Source organism: Coffea arabica, chromosome 2e (assembly GCF_036785885.1).
Source record: "Coffea arabica cultivar ET-39 chromosome 2e, Coffea Arabica ET-39 HiFi, whole genome shotgun sequence".
Lineage (NCBI taxonomy): Eukaryota > Viridiplantae > Streptophyta > Magnoliopsida > Gentianales > Rubiaceae > Coffea > Coffea arabica.
The window spans coordinates 12570566-12590419 of record NC_092313.1 but is presented as its reverse complement, the minus strand read 5'-3'; the positions used below and the strand labels follow the sequence as shown (position 1 = coordinate 12590419).

Here is a 19854-nt window from a genome sequence, read left to right as displayed (position 1 = left end):
TCGTGTTTGTATCTTATTTTCCAGCACTTCTTCAGCTAATTAACAAACAACACAGTGACATCAAGATGGACTTTAAAACGTTAAGCTAATAGAAAGTGATATATTCTTGCTTTTCTTTCTTTGGTTTTAACTAATATTTGCTAGCTACTCCTTATCAACAATAATTCTTCTCTACAGCAAAAAAAAAAAAAAAAAAAAATTCTTTCTATATGTATAAAGTTCTCCTATCAAAAGTACTGAGGTCCAACACTAGAGGGTTGTAAGGTTGCAGAGGTGATGTCTATGATAAAAAGCATTAACTTGACATCTAGATTTCCCGATGAAGCAATTGTGCTTGAGGGAGATGCAGTGAATATTATTAAGATGTCAGAAGGAGGATCATTTTGACACGAGAAATATCTAAAATGATGCTAATTCACATCTACAACAAACGCAGATTAAGAACATAGCAGCTAATGAAATAGCTCATACATAGGTAAGGTCCTTTTTTTTTTTTTCTTGTATCAATATTCACAAAAGTACTTAAAGACTTTACACTATTGGGTAACTACCTACCTTTCTATATGCTTCCCCCAGTAATCCACTGGAGATAGACTTTACTTTTTCTAGTTACAAAAGAAAAGGAGCAAGACAGACCAGAAAGCCTAAAGTTAGGATATCTTCTAACACACACACACACACACACACATATATATACATACATATACATATATGCGAGTGCAAACGTCCTTGGTTCTGAGTTGATGCATGAAGCTCCTCTTGTCAGCTTTAATTTCAATGTCATTCCAATTCTGTTCTCTTAACTTTTTCTAAGGCTAACCTATCTACTCCTGCTGTATGTTTTTTCCCTGGGTTTTTCATGGGTAAATAAGGGTATATATGTTCCTCCCCTTAGTCTTGCATGGCTTAATGAGGCTGTCATACAAGAAACGTATCTGAGTTCATGGAATGGGATAAGAAGGTTCTTTCTTTCTTTCTGTTGGTTCTAGACCAAATTAATCATATAAGTAATAGTAATTTCTTTGGTAAAAATTTAACAAAGAAATTCACAAAATCTCATACCTCAATATTGCATTAATAAATGCAAATAATTTGTACCATCAAAGTTATTTTGGCATGGGTTGATGCGCGAACTAGATCTTAAAATTATTGGATGAACAGCTTCTGATCTTCAATCCAACCACCTTGGAATTGACAGCTACTAAGAAGTTCGGTAGGGCTGAGGCGCGTAGAACGCTCTCTTTAAGACGATACGCGCCCCTACGGTATTTTTTAAACCGATGCAGAAGGTCTAGCGCGCCGCCTCCAGGATACAACAGCACAACTCTATAGTTGTTGCTTCCCTTTGATCTGCACAACCAAGAGAAGCAGAAGCTTCCCAATATCTTACTTTGCCCAAAGAAAATAGAATGAGGGAGAAAGAAATGAGTGTGAGGAAAATAGTATTTAGAATGATCTTTTGTTAAGAGAAGTGCGTGTCACAAATTCTCCAAAGAATTTCACTATTTATAGGCTACAAAACCTTAAGAAAAAGGGGTTGAAAATGTGTAACGGTTTTTCCATATTAAATTGTAGTTAATTGGTAGAATTTGTAACCTAAAAAATTAATCACATTTGAATGGGTTATAAAGACTCAATTAATTCCTCATTTGAAACAAATAATTCATTTGTAACTCTAATTCAAATAATTGTATAATAACTCCATTCAAAATGCATTGTAACTCCCACAATTATAATTCCCATAACTCCCAAATAAATTATTATAACTCCTTGTAATGAAACTCCCACAATTATAATTCAAATAACTTCCAAATAAATTATTATAACTCCTTGTAATGATTTGGTCAAGGAAAAAATTAAGATTTTATTAAAATACACCAACACTTTCTTTCTTTTTTTATTTTTAAACTATAAAAGCAAAACATAGGTCCAATTTTATGAGCAAATGCTTAGATTTACTTGCAAAAGATTATTCTTCAAATTGATATAGCTCCAGCATCTTGCGTTGAACTCTTCTAACATTAGTATATAATTTTTTTTTATTCTTATTTTTGTGGTTAAGTGTTATAGATATCTTTCAATTATTAGTATGTAAGTAGACGGACAACATGCAGTACACTTATCCAAATGTTCTCAACACCAATCCAAGAAACAAAATCCAAATCATGGTAGTGTCCAATAGAACATCAATGACATGCCACTGAAATCACGTAAGCCACTGATTGGCGGCATGCCTAACTGATAATTTGTTAAGAAAATCATAGAAAGTGGATAAAAAATGGTCAACACCAGTATACATTTCTCTATTTTATATTCTTGTCTTGATCCTTCCATTACACTTTTTTATAGGGGTAAAATTCAAAACTTAAAAAATGACAAAAAATTTTAACACTAAACCCCCTCCTCATGCTTTATATATAGAAGGATACGAGGAAAAAAAAAAATAACCTTGTCTATAATTGTTATCTGACCCTCGATCCTGTGAAGTCTTGGCCAATAACGATAGCCTTCCTTAAAAGAGCTTGTTTTCAACTTTTTATATGGATGCTGATCTGTTTCTAGCCCACAACCAAAAAAAAAAAGGGAAAAAAATAACACGGTGCTTCTATCTTCTATTAGGGTCCCAAGTGTAATTATACTTTGAATGGTAACAATGTTGAAAGTCCCTGTCCTTGATTAGGAAGGTGCACACAGGTTGTCCAAAACTCCAGCAAATGAGTTGAGAAGCTGCATTAATTTGAGCCTTTATCTACGCCCTATTTTGTGTCCACTTTCTTTTTTTATGTGCCACATCAGCAGATATAATAAACGAAACTACGTAATTTTGCCTTGAACAAAAAAGTGGACACAAAATATTGGACAGAGGATCCATCTGCCCTGGCAGGCTGGTACTCATTGAAGGGCAATATGATTTTCCAGTTAGTTGAGCAACTCTGGGTCTACTTAATCAATGCAATTCGTTCAATGTCAAAGTAATGTAAAATCCTTGTGCAACACTGTTAAACCTTTATTTTCATGTTCCAACCTGGAATCCAACCCCACTCAACCAAATGGTCCCAATTGATATCAAAAACAAAGAGAGAAAATGATCAAAAGCTCCAGCTTAAACTCTCATGTTTTTGGTCATTGCCGTCAAGTCTTGAGGCATTTTAATTTGGTACCTACGTTCCAAATCCAATTTCATATGGCATTTCTCACTTGTGGAGTCCAACAATGGTTATATTATTGGTGCATTTCTCACTAAACGTCTTGAATTAAAAGTGGCCCATTTATGAAGGGTAAACAATTGAGTTGAATTGCTTAATAGTTTCTGCAACTAAAGTAGGCTGGAACACAAAGGATTTCACACGACTTTGTCGTACAAACTTTCAATGTGCCACCTAACAAAATTTAATGCATCGTAGGCCGTTAAAGAGAAATGTTTGTGTGTTTTCAGAATCAACAGAAAAAAAAAAACTCCCATTGCATTCTTGAACTCCAGTTTCTGCAAAGGCATCAAATTCAAACTGGTTCAGCTAGCTTGCTAGCTAACTATGGGTCTGATGAAAATGGCGATTCTGTTCTTGGCCATGGCAGCATTTGGCCTCACAGAAGCCGTTGACATCAGTCAGCTGAGACTACTGGCAGCTAAAAACAACATGACATGTGTGTTGGTTTTTGGAGATTCTAGTGTTGATCCAGGCAACAATAACCGTCTTGACACTACAAATAAAGGCAACTTCCCACCTTATGGGAAGGATTTCATCAATGGCCGCCCTTCTGGAAGGTTTACTAATGGCAGACTTACCACAGATTTCATAGGTATGTTAAACATCTTGCTCCCCAAAATCCCATAAAATTTGAGAAAAAATGGGATTAAATTACATACTACGAATACGATAATAGGGTGTCCCTTTTTTTAAGGGTTAATTATATTTACCTCCCTTAAAATTTAATCAACCTACAGGTTGAACCCCGAGGTTTGGCCAAATAACAGATTTCCCCGTATGAATAACTTCCGTCAAATATCCGAGACGAAATAGATGAGATGACCAAAATCTTACAAGTACTAAGCGATGTAGTCTTTCTAAATCGTCATGTGCCTTTTTCTTATTTTTCTTTTCTATTTTATTTTGATCTCCTTCTTTGCAAATTTTCTAAATACTTTAGCAGTGGCAGCAATGTTGCCTTTTGTCTCCGCCATTTGTAGGCCACCACCGTCTCATGATCTGAGCCCAAATTCTGTAAAATTTTTACTTCAGGCTTGTTTTTTCTTTTCACGGAGGTCATGATTAGGGACTCGACCAAAAACTACCAAATGGGTTCGACTGCTATTTGGTCAGACTCTAAGGTTTAATTAGTAATTTGCCAAACTTTAGGGAAGGTAAATATAATTAACCTCTTTTTTTAATGGTGTAGTGCATGCATTTTTGTTTTAGTATAATCTATTGTAAGTAATTACCACGTGTTTCATTTATTGCATGTCACCGTAAACTCAGCACACCTGAGAATATTATATTGGTTGGTAACCTGACAATATTACTTATATTATTAGTTGAAGTCCAAAGTCACTTTAAATGAACCTTCAATTCAGTGTTAAAAAAATAACATTCATTTTGTTCTTTGAAATTAATTTTTCCTATGGTCTGCAAATTTTCTCATATTAGCGGGCCATAGTGTAGCCAACAAAATTTCAAATTTAAAAAGAGATCATATATCATGCATTTAGACTCGCTAATAAATACTCGCTAATCTAAAACAATAATATTTACATTAATAGTGTATTAAAAATTTTCATCATTGTCCTTAGTGTCCTACAGATAACTTATAGACCGCAAATACATTTTGAAAGTAATTCAAAATTTTAGCTCCTTATGCTCCAAATTGAAAAATGAATATGATTCAAGCTAGATAAATGCCAGCTTTAATTTTTTGAGACAGAATTGACTAATAATGCAATATTTCCATGTGGTATCAATTGCCCGTTTTACACTTGCATATTACTCGTTTGCCTTATTTTGTTACTGATTTTTTTTTTTTTTTTGGAATTTTGCAGCGGAGGCACTAGGGTACAAGAAGATTATACGAGGTTTTCTCGACCCACATCTGAACAAGATAGATATGTTGCATGGCATTAGTTTTGCATCAGCAGCTTCGGGTTACGATGACCTCACAGCAAATCTCTCAGTAATTATATGAAAGACCCAATTTCTCTTCAATTTATTGGTTGATTTTTTTTTAAAAAAAAATATTGTAATTTGATTAATTTTCTCTTCTCTTTCCTTATAAATTGTGGAGGGCAGAGTGTTATATCCTTATCCAAACAAATGGAGTATCTCAAGCATTACATGATACACCTGAGGCGGCTGGTGGGAGCAACCAAAGCTGAAGAACTTATAAACAATGCTGTTTTTGTTTTAAGTATGGGAACCAATGATTTTCTCCAAAACTACTTTCTGGAACCTGTACGTTCAAAACAATTCAGTGTGGCACAATACGAAGATTTCTTGATCACTTCTATGTCTAGTGCCATCAAGGTGCGTCTCGGTAAATTATAATGTGGTCCCTTAACTTTTTGGGAAAATTATTTTGGTTCTTAAACCATTGAATTATCTTTTATAATGACCTCAACAGTATGTCTTTATTCTGAATTTCTTATAAACAATCGCACTTACTTTTGCAGGAAATGCACTCTATAGGAGCAAGAAGAGTAGTGGTAGTGGGAGTTCCCCCTCTTGGCTGCCTCCCACTAGTATTGACGTTTCGGGGTGAGACCAAATGCGACGAAGCATTGAACAAATTGGCCCTTTCATTCAGTACAAAGTTAAGGCAAGAGTTGACAAGCTTAAAAGGGTCCCTGGGGCTTAAAACTTCCTTTGTGGACATATACACCATCATAGGAACAGTAATTCAGAATCCAAAATCATATGGTTAGTAGTATTTACTATTTACGAGGCAATTAATTAGGAATAATACCATGGATTATATTATATATTATTGTCTAATCTCTTGTCCACAAATTAAATGACTAATGATGCAGACGGGATTTTTGTTTTGTGCAGGTTTTACAGAGGCATTAAAGGGCTGTTGTGGGACAGGAACCTTTGAATATGGCAGCACTTGCCGGGGTTTGGCTACGTGCTCTGACCGGACAAAGTATGTGTTTTGGGATGCAGTTCACTTCACAGAGAGCCTGTACGGGATTCTTGCTGATGAAGCTTTAAAAACAATCAGTGTTGATCTTCTTAATTGAGGAAAGAATTATTTTGCTTAGCAACCTTGTGAGTTTGCTGAAAGAAATTAAGCTCCAAAAAGAAAAAAGGAGGAGGAAAGGGCTGCTAATTATGCATGGAGTTGAGGATAAAAAGAAATGTTGCAAATTCTTGAGTGCAGCCGTCGCAGAGTCGTTTATTGTACTCGTGAAATGAATTGTTAGAAGAGATATTATTGAAATGTAAAAGTGGTTTCTTTATTGCGAATTTGACGAATAACCAAACTGAGATGAACTCTTTTTTCAGATGCGATTTTCTAATTCATATAATTAAGTCGACAGACATTTACTTAAGGTATAATTTGAATTAGCGCAGGAATAATGAAGGAAGCATTAATCACTGACAATGTAATCAATCGTAGGCCGACGGGCTTGAAAGACAAGGCCGTATGATTTCTCAGTTGGGTGGATTGAGTCCCAAAATACGTACTTGGAGGCATCCGGGCAAACGAACGACCTGGGGTTGCACATAAATGATGTTTCAAGCCACCCCGTGCCGCAACAGCCTCTGCTAACCTCATCAAAATCTACACACGATAAATTGGCATTTCAATCTGTGACTCACAAACCTAATAATTCAAGTTAAGCAAAATGCATATTGATTATTTTAAGAGTCAAAAATTTGTTAATGATAAATGTAAGATAATGCACACAAAAGAAGGAGTAATATGGTTCCGAAAGTCTTGTAAATTGTTAGACCAAGTGAAAAATGTACATTTAAACTTATCATATGAATGCACACATTTACATTTGTTACTCTGAACAATTAGATATTTTGTATAAATCAATTTTATCCAACAAAATATTAACATCATGCTAGTACTCGATGGACCCTAGTAGCCAAACTCTCTGATATTATATTATGGGTTTGTCTAACGGGTAACTATTTGGTAAATACTTGTTTAGATGTAACTAGTTTAGACGTTAGATTTTTTAAAAGATAAAATTAATTAAGGAATGCGTATTAATGTAACGGAGAATAATAATTGTTAGTGCATATCAATGAATGCCCATTGGATCCCTTTAGAAAAACACTAAAATTAAATGGGTTAATTATTAGTCTTGGAAAGTGATTAATTAAGTCATGACCAAAAAAAAAGGAAAAAAAAATGGTGGTTTATGAAATCCTTCAACATAGCTTATAAAAAATGGGGGGACTAACCATATTTACGGCCTTGGGATGTAATCTCTGCCAATGGCCCATAGACATCCAGATAGGCAATTCGAGAACCATTAGCTGCTAATCTGATTTGGGTGGCGTTCAGTTGGTTCTGGAGTTTCCGATTGTAATCCTGAGCGACGGACGAGATACTGTCGACGCAGCCGCGACTCGTTAGGGGATGATCGGCGTAGATGGTAATCACAACCGGCAAACAACCCATCGGTGGCAGCCCAACAACTCCGATTCGTCGAGCTCCAACATCCCACAAATCCTTCCAAATATTAAAAACCAAAAGAAGATTTAGTTTCCTTCATTAATTTCTCACACACACACACACACATATGTGAATGATTGGTATTAGTAAACCTTTTGTGAATGTAAACACTTATATATGTATTACATTCTTACATTTGAATACTTTTTTAAATTAACTATATATTTTTATAAAAAAAAAAAAAAAAACTCTTAATAAGTGTCCACTACAGCATATCTGTTAGTCAAGAGTTCTATTTTCTCTAATGCAGTTCAACACAAATGATCATTTGAACATTAAATTCCTCGCACCGATCTGACCCAATAGTCACCATGGTTGGTGGCCATCTTGACTTCCACATTAATCACGCAATCGCATCATTTCTGCTGGAAACTTCTTCTAATTAAGTGTATACCAGCTTAGCTTCGACCATTAATTATTCGTGTTTTGCTAATCTTCTGTGCTTTGGAAGGGATTAGGACTTAGGAAACAACAATTGCTCACTTTCACATAGAAAAGTTGGACCTTCAATTAATCTGAGCCACAAAAAATGTTAAATTTCATGCACAGACGGTCAACCCACGTCCAACTACTTTAGAGATGTAGTGTTCATAATGCCAAAATAAAAGATTCAAAGGTTGGCTATCCAAACACAATCAAAATTGTGTTTCCCCTCTTCCCCATACTACCATCTTTGAAGGGACCATCAAATTTTTTTTCCCAAAAGGGAAAAAAATTTTGGGAAAAAAAAAACAGAGAGAGAGAGAGCATCAAGTTATAGTTTTCCGTCCCTACCCATGCAAGTAAAGATCAATAAAAGCCTACTTTCTATTAAAATATACATACAGATGCATGTTTATGGACCATATGGTTGAAGCTCAAGATTGGACCAACATTTATTTCTATGTTTCAGCGCCATAATTCCCTTGAATTCAATGCCGTATCGAAAAAGAAAATCAAGAAGCCAACAACATATACGTACAAGACGATGCAAATATTAGCTGTCTAGATGAAAAGAAAAATTATACAAATTGCAATTTGGGCCGGGGTTGGGTGGGGAACCAACCTGCAAGAAATGCTGTACGTTTTGCAGACAAAAGTCTGTGTAACCTGAAATGGTATAGGCTTTCCTTCGAATCGGCATCGTGAAATAATTGACGACAAAGTCGTTTGTGCCAGCACTAACAAGGAACATGGCATTTCTTATTAGTTCTCCAGTCTTCTCCTGCCCGATTGCTGCGGCCACTTTTAATTGATACTCTTTGAAGTACTCCAGCTGCTTTGACAGGGAGATCACATTCTGCAGAAGATTGTTAAAAAAAATTTTTTTTTAAAAGAATTCAGCATATGGGTTTTATAACTCTGAATTATTTTCGTTCTAGCTAGTTAAGAGAGGGTGATGGAGACAGCAGACCCCTAGTCGTGGTGTGAGCGGGTCAAATCCGGATCCAGCAGATGCGAAACTGACTCCACTCACCAATTCCTCAATTTTGAGGTTTGGATCCAGATAAGGTGGCACTAAATCTTTGATACCAAGGTATTTGGCTGCACTTTATAACCATGACCAAATTTGTTACAATCATGTATGCAAAAATTAAATAAAATAAAAAATACATACAATCATGGTACTTAAACATTGTACATATGTATAGGTTTTTCTTTAACTTGTTTCTTAATTTCACTCAAAGAAAGAAATCAAATGTACTACTAGGTACTCACCAATATAATCATTAGCCAGCCTTCCATTAGTAAATCTTCCCGTTGGAATTTGGTTGGAGAAATCTCTTCCATAAGGTGGAAAGTCGCTCTTAAATGCGGTACTTATGTAGTTATTATTTCCAGGGTCCGCAGTAGAATCTCCAAAAACAAAAATGGCTCGAACTGAATTCTTCCCGGCATTGTTTAGTGTTTCTGCCTTTGCTTGGAAAATGAAAATAGTGCCAGAAAGAAACAACAGAAGAAGCAGAAGAGAGAAAATGCTAGTTTTCACCATAGAACTCATGATAACTCGAAAGCTCAAAGAACCGTATGCAAGAACAAATGATGAAAAGCCAGCCAGCCTTATATCTGTGGAGCTAATCAAAGTAAAGTAATCAATCATGCATAGGCCTCAAAAAAGGTTGGTTTTCTATTATGTTAACAAGTGTAGGCTACAATATATAAAGCTTACCTTTTTATTAATTTTTTTTTAACGTTTGGTTGAGGTAACTGGATTCCACAGTTCCTATTTGGTTTTGGTTTGATGCGATTGGAGGCTACACCAAATTGTTCGTGAATTGTTTCAATGAGTTCTCAACTACCCTTTTCCTTCTGAACCAACTTTGCCGGTTCCAACAAGAAAATATCTTGACTTTAACTTAATGAAGCAATCCATGGCAAAGCTGAGGCCAAGGATTTTTCAGATTGGAGATCAAGGACCATTACTCAAAGAAGTATGGAACACGAAAGGGTGGAAAGAACACAGAAGTCGAGGGGCAAGCAATGTAGACATGACCATGGCATCAAATATTTCTCCAGTTCGGGCAACTGAAGCTAAACTAAAATTCTTTTAGCACAAAATTTGGTGAAAAGTTAGACTATTACCTAACGGATATGTAAGTGCCTGAAAGACTTTTATCTCCGAGTTAGATTTGAACACTTTTTTTTTTATTTTTTCAAATTGAATTTGATACATAATTATGCAAACAAGTGGTTGGTCTACACCTCCATATAAGTTAATTAGATAAATCTTACGTTTTACGAAATATTTGCCAACTGATATTATATGATGACTAGCTAGGATAACTATTGTTCTTTGTTTCAGAATCATCTTTCTGTAGATTGTATAGGTGCAAGTATATTTCGGATGGATGAGAGTATCAATTCACGAGAGTTTCAATTATTTCGCGATACCAGTTCTAGTTTGATGGTCATTGTAAAATCTTGTTGACTATAAGGCCCGAATATTGTATAAAACCTCATACCTAACTTGATTATATATTATTGCTTGTTATTCTTTATTGCATATTTTCTTACCAAACTGGTGGTGAAGGGAAATTAGCGAAGTACGGAGTAATAAATAAAAGCTAGAGTAAACTAAGGATCTTCCGTAATATTGCATGCAGAAGATTAAGTTATTTCTTATCTCTTTTAATGCATCTGAAAAAAGATTTATTTAAATGCATGGAGTAGTCTGCAATTCCCATCATCCAGGTTAGTACGTACAATTTATTAAAGTAGCAGCAGAGACTTAAAGTTTTTCTTCCAACTGATTAAGTCCTTGATTGCACTCAATTGGTGTTAACTATTGTTCTTAGTACCCGTTAGACAAACCCTTTAAAAATAACTAAAAATATAATCCCGCAGAGTATAATCCGCTCGGGAAAAAAAGAGAAAAAAAAAAAAAAACCCAAAAAGGTGTTTACTTGGATGGAAGCCCGATTTCTAACTTCTAAACACTCACTTCATCTCTCCCTAAAAGGCCACAAGTCATCAATAGCCCATCCCCTAATTGACTAAAAAAGAATCACTACATCATAATGACGAAATTCGAAAATATGCACAAAGGAAAGGACCTAATGTTAGAAATCCTTCGCTAACATGGGCAAAGAGAAAAATCAAAAGTGATGTTTCTTCTTCAATTACATTCTTCCTTAGCTAAAACATGCGACTTGATTGACTCTTTATAAATGGAATTGAGTTTGCAATTCTTGGGGATTGATCAATAGGTTAATTAGCTGAATCCTCCGATCAATAGAACAAGGCCTACTAATGATGCTCTTACAGCATTGGTATATATAATTAAACATGGGAATCAAGCTCAATGAGCACATCAATCTTTCAAACTATATATGACGAATCCCATCCAAAAGCGCAAAAGCTGCAATTAGTTTGCTAGAAGAGTCTCTCGTTGCTCCTGAACGGGCTGCAAGATTAGGATTTCCTCAAGAAACACCGTCTGAGATGAGCTTAAGAAAACTTTGAAAGGGGAAGGCTCTAATTGAGAAGATCAACTCTCGGCTAGGCTGCAAAAAGCTGTGCAAAGAAACCATAAATCATCCTCACTTGATCAAATCATAGGAAATGACATCGAAAAAGTGTCAAGTATAAAAAACAGATTACCACAATCATATCCTCACTTCTGACTACCTAGTTAAAGCTTATTAATTGTATATATTCCACTATAAAAGATCTTTCCTAATTATTTTGAAGTACTAGCTAGCTTGAAAATTTGCAAGTTTCAAAAATACTCTTGCAAATATATGAAGGCAGGCCAAAAGCTTGAAGGTGGCAATTAATCAAACTAATTAATATACACATTAATTCTGTCAATATGTTTGCTAAGGGCATCCCAATCATTTAGTTCATCAATCGTTTAGGAAGAAAATAGGAAAGAAAAATTTTCCTACCAATCTTCACAAATACAAAAGCGAAAGAGAGAGTTAATCGAAGTACAAAAGATTCAACTTATTTCAATAATGCAGTAACTTCTATTATATATGCCCATTTTTTTTTTCGATGAACGAGATTCATTTACATGAAACACAACAAACTGATGTACACAATATTTAAATTAATTTTCTTTTTGGTGTTGTAAATGTGACCTCCTTACAAATTCTTGCGCACGCCATTACATTGACAACAACAAGATAATTGATTGGCGTTATCCCCTCATGAAGGAATCAGCGAGTGAACGTAGGGACTTGAACAAATGGTAATATGCTGCTTGAGTTGGATGTACTGCATCCCAGAAGATAAACTTTGACGGATCAGGGCAAACAGGGGACTCTTGATTGCATAAGAATGATCCTTCAATCAGTCCAGTCCCACAACAACCAGTATTAATATCTTCGAAACCTACAGACATTGGAGACCATTCTTAGTGTTACATCAAAATGTGGTGGTACCGTTAAGGAATGGCGAGATTGAGACGCTGAAAGAGACAAGAATTTTTTTATAAGGGATAACTTCAGGAACCTCTTCCAAGGTTTTTAACAATTTCACTTAACACCCCTAAGGTTTTAAAAATTGTATACACCTCCCATGGCCATTTAAAAATTTAAAATGGCAATACCAATTTTAGCATTCTAATAAAACTCCCTTGTTTGACATGCTTATATAAAGGATGAGAAAATCTGAAGAACTATCAATGTTGTTCTTAACCTCTATCTTGATCAAACATCAAACTAGTACCCTTCTGTCTCATTAAAATTGTCATACTTTTTATTTTATAATGTTCTAAAATATTTGTCATTTAAAGAAAGTCAAAACACCTTTTAATCTCTCCTTCCAATATATACCCTTCTTTTAATCATATGTATGTTGTCATTCAAATTTTTGAATTTGCGAGGTAAGATTAGAAAGAAAAATAAAATATCACAATCAAAGCACCGCTCTTAAAAAGTTAGATTTTCGAAATATGACAAATAAATTGAGACGGAAGGAGTAATATTTTTTTGATAATTTTCTTTGTCATTCAATTTTTTTGTAGCTTTTGTTTTTTTCTTTCCTTTTTTGATATCAAAATCAAGAATAAATCAACAATAGCCTAAAATAAATTGCCCAAAATCACTACCACACTATGGTAGCTCTACCACTGAACCAGTCCACAAACTTAAAAGAAAAATCAAATGACTCTTTGTTCTCTATCTTAAAAAGAATCTCTATTCCCAGTAAAACATTATGAAAAGTAACCTATTGTAGCGATAGATGGTTATCAAACAACAAATATTGGCATGAAATATTTGACATTTATTCTTTTTGTAATTGTGCCAAATTATTTTACAATTGTTTAAAAGAATAAATTAAACTTTTATAAGATAAGGGCATTTTAGGGTATGCTGCCTGCTTTTTCCTAGTTGCGCATATTTGCTCTTCAATACTACTCCATAGATTTCAAGTATGCAACCAAGTTCTTGGCTTTGAATCTTCTGTTATACATTTTGCTTTTACGCTCATGTTACGAGACATTTTAGAATGATATTTGTCCCACAACCATTGAATCTAAATATAATACTCTGTCTGTCTCATAAAGGTAGATCTATTTTTTTTTTTTACACAGAGTAAGAAATTTTATTAATGCAGTTACATAAATTATTTTTTCTTCATACTTTCCTCAAATACCCCTTTATTAAAATTGGATCATTTATTCAAAGTAAGAGTCACATGTTACTATATTGTTTTTGGAACTTAGAGTACTTTAATTTTTCAATGCAAGAGTCAATCGACTTAATGTTACATTTTTCACTAAAATGAAAAACAAAAATAAAATTACTAAACAATGAAAATTTTCAATTTGGAGCCATTAGAAGGCAACTAATATATTCAAAAATTTCTAATAAATATGAGTATGTTAGTAAAATACCAAACTAACTACTTTTTTAAAAAAGGAAATGGGCCTATAATTTGGGATAGATACAAAAGGAAAGTGAGCCTATATTTATGTAGGACCTAGGGAGTAAGAGATAAATGCCACATTTAAAAAACCACAACTCCAACAGCTAAAAGTGTGATAGAGGTCCCAAAGTCCAAAATCTTGCGCGTAGATGTCTTTGCCTTTTGAATTGTACAAAATCCTGGGGTTTGCTACCTAGATAAGCTAGCAATAGGTTCCTATGAACATAGGGAGTAAAAAAAAAAAAGGAAAACTAGAAACATACAGCATTAATCTGCAATTTTAGTTATGACCAAAATAACATGCCAAAAAATAAGAAGGAAAACCAATGCAAATGAGGAGTAAATGCACTGACCATATTTGCTAGGATTTTGGATCATGTCATTGATTGGATTGTAAATGTCACCATAAACTACATTGATATCGGAACGTCGGACAGAAGCCACCATTTCTTGAAGCCCCTCGTTGTAACTCCTTGCAGCAGAGGAATACTTTTCAATACAATTTCGATGAAATGCACTGATCGAATTAAGGGTTATTACAACGGGCAAGCACCCCATTGGTGGCAACCCCACTAAACCAATATTCCGTGCTCCCTCATCTATTAATCCCTGCAATTATGCCACCATTAAACATTGTATCAACTTGCTGCACATTGATGAATATTTTGTGTGTGTGTTTTGTGGTTAAGTTTCCATTAGTGATTAAAACTAATAGTTTTCTTCTATCATTGACGTTCTTATGGTAATTGAGAGAAGCTAGCTCAATGTACACAGAATTCTAAAAGATAAATTATTTTGTAAGAATAGATAAATAAATCGAACGTATAAATCCTATTTAGAAAACATGAATATTAGATCAAAAATTGAAAAGAAAATTCTTTACTAATATTGGAAATGTAATTGATCGTAGATTTTTTTTTTTTGGTAAGTGGGAGATTTTGAATATAGGACCTCTTACTTGCCGTCCTCCCGTCGTAACACCCAACCAATCCTCCCCCAGTTAACCATAGATCTTATTCTTTTTTCTATGACCATAAATTAATAATGTGGTTTAACTTTAGATGAAAGATTATCTGATTCCGTGTTAATTTTAATAATATAATATATGTGAGATAAAAAATATTAAAAATTAGTCTATTTGTTGAAAAATTCAATTTCACCCGAAACTTCAAAGATGGCTGGGACAAAAATAACCACACTCGAAAAAGAGGGGCTGAGAGGGACGAGGCTGCGGTGGCCATGGTGGAAAACTCACCACGAAGCTCCACGTTGTGTGTACGGAACCCAGTAGGACAGCCTGGACGAAACTAATGCAAAATAAATGTTTGTTGAAAGTGTCAGCATGCCCTTAAATATTTTTAGTAACCTGAAATCCAACCGTATTTTAACCAACCACTTATATTATAGAGTAGTTGACTACTAGAAAGAGATTTTAATATTTTTTTGGATATAGGTTAAAAAATCGAATTCCTTAACTTATATTCTAAAATTTTCACTAGTTTGACTAGTCTGGTGGCAATTCAGTTTCCTCCAAATTCTCTTCTCTTTATTCCTTTGGTTTCCCCCTTCTCCCTAATAGAGAGTAGGAGTAAGCGTTAACTAGAATCTATTGGGTCCAAAAAAAAAAAAAGAAGAAGAGAAATCCAACCAAATAACTCATTAAGGGATTATCTGTCTTAGAAAGTTTCTTTAACATTTTTCCTAAATCCTAATCAATGATTTTATCTTCAATTTACTTTAAAAAATAAATTCCGGTGCCATCTTCATTAATGGGTGTAAAGTTAGAATTCAGAGTATGACTTCCTCAGGCCTTACATATCTACCACTTGGGCTACAATATCTACATACTTTCATAGTTTTTTTTTCCCTTTTTAGGCCACAATTTATATATAGTCATAAGCTGCGAACCCACTAATTAAATACTCCTAGGAATTTTGCAGTTACAAGGTTTAGAATAATTGGCATGCATGCTTAATAATGAAAAGATTTAGAAGACTAACCTTGAGAAGTTGGTGGGCATTGTCTAACAAGAACTTCTGGTAAGCTGAGACCGTGTAGTTAATTTGCATAATCGGGTTATTGAAGTAATTGACCACGTAGTCATTTGTGCCACAGCTTATTAGAAAGGAGGCCTTGTTAATCAGCTCTTTTGCTTTCTTCTCTCCAATGGCTTTTTCAATTCTTGCTTTGTATTCTCTGAAATAATTTAGTTGCTGCTGCATTGGAATTACACCCTGCCACATCATAGAACAAACCAAACTAATTGAACTACTTTTTCAGGAAATATAATTGGAGTAACTTCTACATGACTGATTTAAGTTTTCTTTTTTCTTTCTTTAATAAATTCATGATCTATTAGTTACAGATGAAGTGTCTTACTGGATCTACGTACATTATTAATTCATTACACCAGAAAGGTAATAATTTCTGTAAAGCAACTGGTTTACATTATGGCATGTCCATAACGCATGTTCAAAAGGACTATTATTGGTGAAGCATCATCACCTGGTTCTTAGAATTTACACAGTTACTAGTTAAAACTTATTCCTGCAAATATACATGCTTAAAGTCACAAGGAATTGGCCTTTCATATCAAGAAAATTTCCAGCAAAACAACCAAACTACCAAAAAAAGAGTGCAAAAGCAGATCATCTTTACCAATAACCTAAAGATATCCTAATGCCCAAGAGTCCAAAAATACATACAAGTACGAATGTGTACGTATTCGTGTACATAATTGTGTGCAGGTGACCCCTTTGTAAAACTGCCACATTTAATTTAGCACGTTATAAAAGTACCAATACGATTTTAGATTGCAGTTCCTTTGACAATCTCTTACGTACGTTATTACTTGTTCTTGCTTCTGGGATTCTGCAACAATACATAACGTGTTAACTACAGCTTCTGAGACGTTGATTCTAATTAGTGATTAGTGTTGCTCGACTCTACATAGTTTAAGTGTCTCAGGAGGTGCACAGCCAAGAATTTTCTTGCAATTTTTTTTAATTACTGGAAGCGGCAAAGAAGGAAACTATGTCACCTTAAACTATTGCATTTTATCAAAGAGCACAAAGTAAATAATAGGGTAAGTAACATGTAACCTGGCCCATGTGGTTTCATCTATTACCACATAACCCTTCTAACGTTTCAAAATGTCCACTTCATCCCCTATGATTTTATATAAAGTGGAAACTTGACTAAAATTAACATATATAACATCGTTAACTGAAATATCAATAGTATCCTTACTTAAATGCTAAATCAATCGACGGCTTAATTACCTCGTATAAGAACATAGAGGAATTACGTGGATAAATGCAAAAATCACAGGGAGTAAAGTGAATATTTATACAAGTCATGACGGGGCTATATGAAGATTCAAATTTTATCACATGCACTTTTAGAGCACGTTTGATTTAAATCCATTATTTGTGAGTAATTCTATTTTAAATTGCCCCTCGTCAATTGGAACTCCAAATATAGGGATGAAGACTAGCAGGTTCTTTTTTCTTGTGTGTATGTGAGAGAGAGAGTATAGTTATAATGCAACAGTTCAACGTGGATAGCCTATTATAGAATTTCTGCATATATTGCTATTTTTTTTATGTAAAAACGTTTGAATGGATTCGATTACGGTCATCATCACGTACTTATTTGCTACATACCGAAGCAGGAAATATCACCAGTAGATCAATAATTATCAAGGTGGACAAATGGAGATGTGACGAAATATGACAAACGCTGTATTTATGGTCAGAACTCAATGGTTGCAGAATAATTAAAGAAATGAACTACTCTGCACGGTCATACCTGATACTACATCACTACTACTACGATTTTGGTCTTGTCTGAACTGCTGCTTCTTTTATACAAACATAAAACAGGTTTTGTGAAAACATTCTTTTAACACAATTTTTAATTATTTTTTTAAGCGTACATACATCACATCTTAAAAAAAGGTACTCCTTTTTATTAATTTTGTTCAAACATGAATCACAAAATCTGTTCAAGATTATTTTGTGGATTTATGAGTGAGCCACCTTTCTGCCATGCAAATCCGAAACCAATCCTAGCAGAACAAGAGTACCAATTACACAATTACTCCTTCATTATTGTAAAACTGTCATGGAACAGGAAGAAAGATCTCAGAGACACACACGCAAGAGAAGAATGAGAGCCAGACGTACACTTAGTTTAGCTGTAAGAGGGTCGAATCCGGACCCCGCAGAAGCAAAACTGACTCCGGTTATGAGCTCCTCCACGCTAAGTGTTGGGTCCAAATATGGTGGAATTGTTTCTTTTAACCCCACATATTCAGCTAAACAATCTCAAACAAAAGCCACAAGTAGTTAATAGACTCCATAATGTGGTGCAAAGGGAGCAAAAAGCAGGTAAAGGGAAGCCGGAAAACTTACCCAAATAGTCAGTAACAAGCCGTCCATCGCTGAATCGCCCAGTAGGAATGTGGTCAAAGAAGTCCTCCCCATAAGGTGGGAAGTTGCTCTTAAAAGCAGTTCCTATATAGTCATTATTTCCAGGGTCCACTGTGGAGTCACCAAAGACAAAAACAGATGAAATGGAATTCTTGGAGATCAGCTCCCGAAGCTTTCTTGATTTTGTTCCAGCTTCGATGGTATTTGCTGAAAAGAATACCAGAGAATAGCAAATGAGAAGAGGCAGCAAAAACCCATATGGAGAATTCATTTTCGAGCGCTTATTGCTACAGCAACAATCTGACACGAAAGGAGTTGGGGATGGTTATGCTATTTATGGTCACAACGAGATGTCCAACAAATAAAGGAGTTCGACATATTCGTACATTTATTTTTCTTTTTTTTTTTTTGGAGAAAAAAATACTTGTCATAATGGAGTTGGTTAGGAATATAGACATTCACAATTTTGTTGTGCAACAAAGATTTACGTGTGCATTTTGGAGTCTTCATTTTTCGTAAATATAATACTAGTAGTGTGTATCAAGAAAATCACTTTTTTTTCGCATCAAGAAAATGATTAATTGGTAAGATTTGGTGGAAAATCAATAGTTCATGTCCATTCACTTAAGAATGTGGGCATTGAACAATTTATTAAGTTCCTATATTAATGAAATCACTTGATTTTGTCTATGTGCACACCTTATTCGCAGCTCCAGCAATTTAGTGTAAGATTTTCATGCTTTTTTCAGTTATAAAAGTAAATTGTACGAACATCGCCCAAGACTGAACTAGCACATAAAGAAAAAACAACCTAATGTATTGAAAAAAGAAAATGTACTGTAGCGATATAATATATGTGAAGTTATAAAAAGGTAATTGAGAAATGAGTTCATGGAAAATATAAAAAAAATTTGGAAAAAATAGCAATCCAAACAATTACATAACCATTATAGGTAACTGACAAGAAAATTAAATTGTGCAATGTTCATCAACGTGCATACGTTTCAGGAATTCATGGGCACCAAAATGAAAAGCTGGCTGTGCAATTTTAATAAGTTGCCGCTAATGGCATTAGCTTTTTAGCTTGAAGCATTCTACCTTGTCTCCGCTTGTATTTGTGGGTGGAAAATAATCCTCTTGTTGTCTAACCCTTTTTTCTTTTCTTTTTGTCTTAAGTCATGAAATTCTTTCAAAATAATGTACATAACAGATAAAAAAAAAAAAAAAAATTGGGTTAATTACAACATGCACCCAGAAAAAGTACACGATTCTCACTTTGTGCCCCTTTTCTTGAATTATATCTCACTTGTAACAATTTTTATTGCTATTTATAACAAATTGATTCAATAATAGGCAATTAATATTCACTTTAATTATTTTA

At 34.4% G+C, this 19854-nt stretch overlaps 3 protein-coding genes across 4 annotated transcripts; 1 reads left to right on the top strand and 2 right to left on the bottom strand.

Annotated features, from left to right (window-relative positions):
* Positions 1 to 3435: 3435 nt before the first annotated feature.
* On the top strand, positions 3436 to 6458 carry LOC113726106 (GDSL esterase/lipase At5g45950). Its single transcript, XM_027249641.2, has 5 exons — positions 3436 to 3801; positions 5036 to 5166; positions 5283 to 5516; positions 5663 to 5909; positions 6042 to 6458. Exons 1-5 carry the CDS (start codon positions 3534 to 3536, stop codon positions 6230 to 6232), a joined length of 1071 nt encoding a protein of 356 aa, XP_027105442.1. The 5' UTR covers positions 3436 to 3533; the 3' UTR covers positions 6233 to 6458.
* A 7-nt stretch (positions 6459 to 6465) lies between these two features.
* On the bottom strand, positions 6466 to 9778 carry LOC113731017 (GDSL esterase/lipase At5g45960). The gene is made up of 5 exons (XM_027256051.2): positions 9385 to 9778; positions 9080 to 9210; positions 8732 to 8965; positions 7413 to 7683; positions 6466 to 6777 (listed from the first exon to the last, which is right to left on the bottom strand). Exons 1-5 carry the CDS (start codon positions 9764 to 9766, stop codon positions 6584 to 6586), a joined length of 1212 nt encoding a protein of 403 aa, XP_027111852.1. The 5' UTR covers positions 9767 to 9778; the 3' UTR covers positions 6466 to 6583.
* A 1638-nt stretch (positions 9779 to 11416) lies between these two features.
* LOC113731156 (GDSL esterase/lipase At5g45960-like) lies at positions 11417 to 18786 on the bottom strand. 2 transcript variants are annotated; one of them, XR_003458495.2, is made up of 6 exons: positions 18456 to 18786; positions 18228 to 18358; positions 16041 to 16274; positions 14394 to 14649; positions 12257 to 12501; positions 11417 to 11679 (listed from the first exon to the last, which is right to left on the bottom strand). XR_003458495.2 is itself a non-coding variant. In XM_027256244.2 (5 exons), the coding sequence occupies exons 1-5, from the start codon at positions 18742 to 18744 to the stop codon at positions 12308 to 12310; spliced, it is 1104 nt and encodes a 367-aa protein (XP_027112045.1). In that variant the 5' UTR covers positions 18745 to 18786; the 3' UTR covers positions 11977 to 12307. The 2 variants fall into 2 exon arrangements, 1 of the variants encoding a protein (XP_027112045.1); XM_027256244.2 differs by lacking the exon at positions 11417 to 11679 and having other exon boundaries at positions 11977 to 12501.
* Positions 18787 to 19854: the final 1068 nt, after the last annotated feature.

Excerpts from the sequence above, each read along its gene's own strand:
- LOC113726106 (XM_027249641.2), top strand. The coding sequence starts at position 3,534 with ATGGGTCTGATGAAAATGGCGATTCTGTTCTTGGCCATGGCAGCATTT. Across the intron at positions 3,802-5,035 it reads ACTTACCACAGATTTCATAG|CGGAGGCACTAGGGTACAAG; the intron begins GTATGTTAAACA and ends GGAATTTTGCAG. Across the intron at positions 5,517-5,662 it reads CTATGTCTAGTGCCATCAAG|GAAATGCACTCTATAGGAGC; the intron begins GTGCGTCTCGGT and ends TTACTTTTGCAG.
- LOC113731017 (XM_027256051.2), bottom strand. The coding sequence starts at position 9,766 with ATGATTGATTACTTTACTTTGATTAGCTCCACAGATATAAGGCTGGCT. Across the intron at positions 9,211-9,384 it reads GCTGGCTAATGATTATATTG|CCAAATACCTTGGTATCAAA; the intron begins GTGAGTACCTAG and ends TATAAAGTGCAG. Across the intron at positions 6,778-7,412 it reads ATCCCAAGGCCGTAAATATG|ATTTTGATGAGGTTAGCAGA; the intron begins GTTAGTCCCCCC and ends TATCGTGTGTAG.
- LOC113731156 (XM_027256244.2), bottom strand. The coding sequence starts at position 18,744 with ATGAATTCTCCATATGGGTTTTTGCTGCCTCTTCTCATTTGCTATTCT. Across the intron at positions 18,359-18,455 it reads GCTTGTTACTGACTATTTGG|CTGAATATGTGGGGTTAAAA; the intron begins GTAAGTTTTCCG and ends GAGATTGTTTAG. Across the intron at positions 12,502-14,393 it reads CCAAAATCCTAGCAAATATG|GTTTCGAAGATATTAATACT; the intron begins GTCAGTGCATTT and ends CAATGTCTGTAG.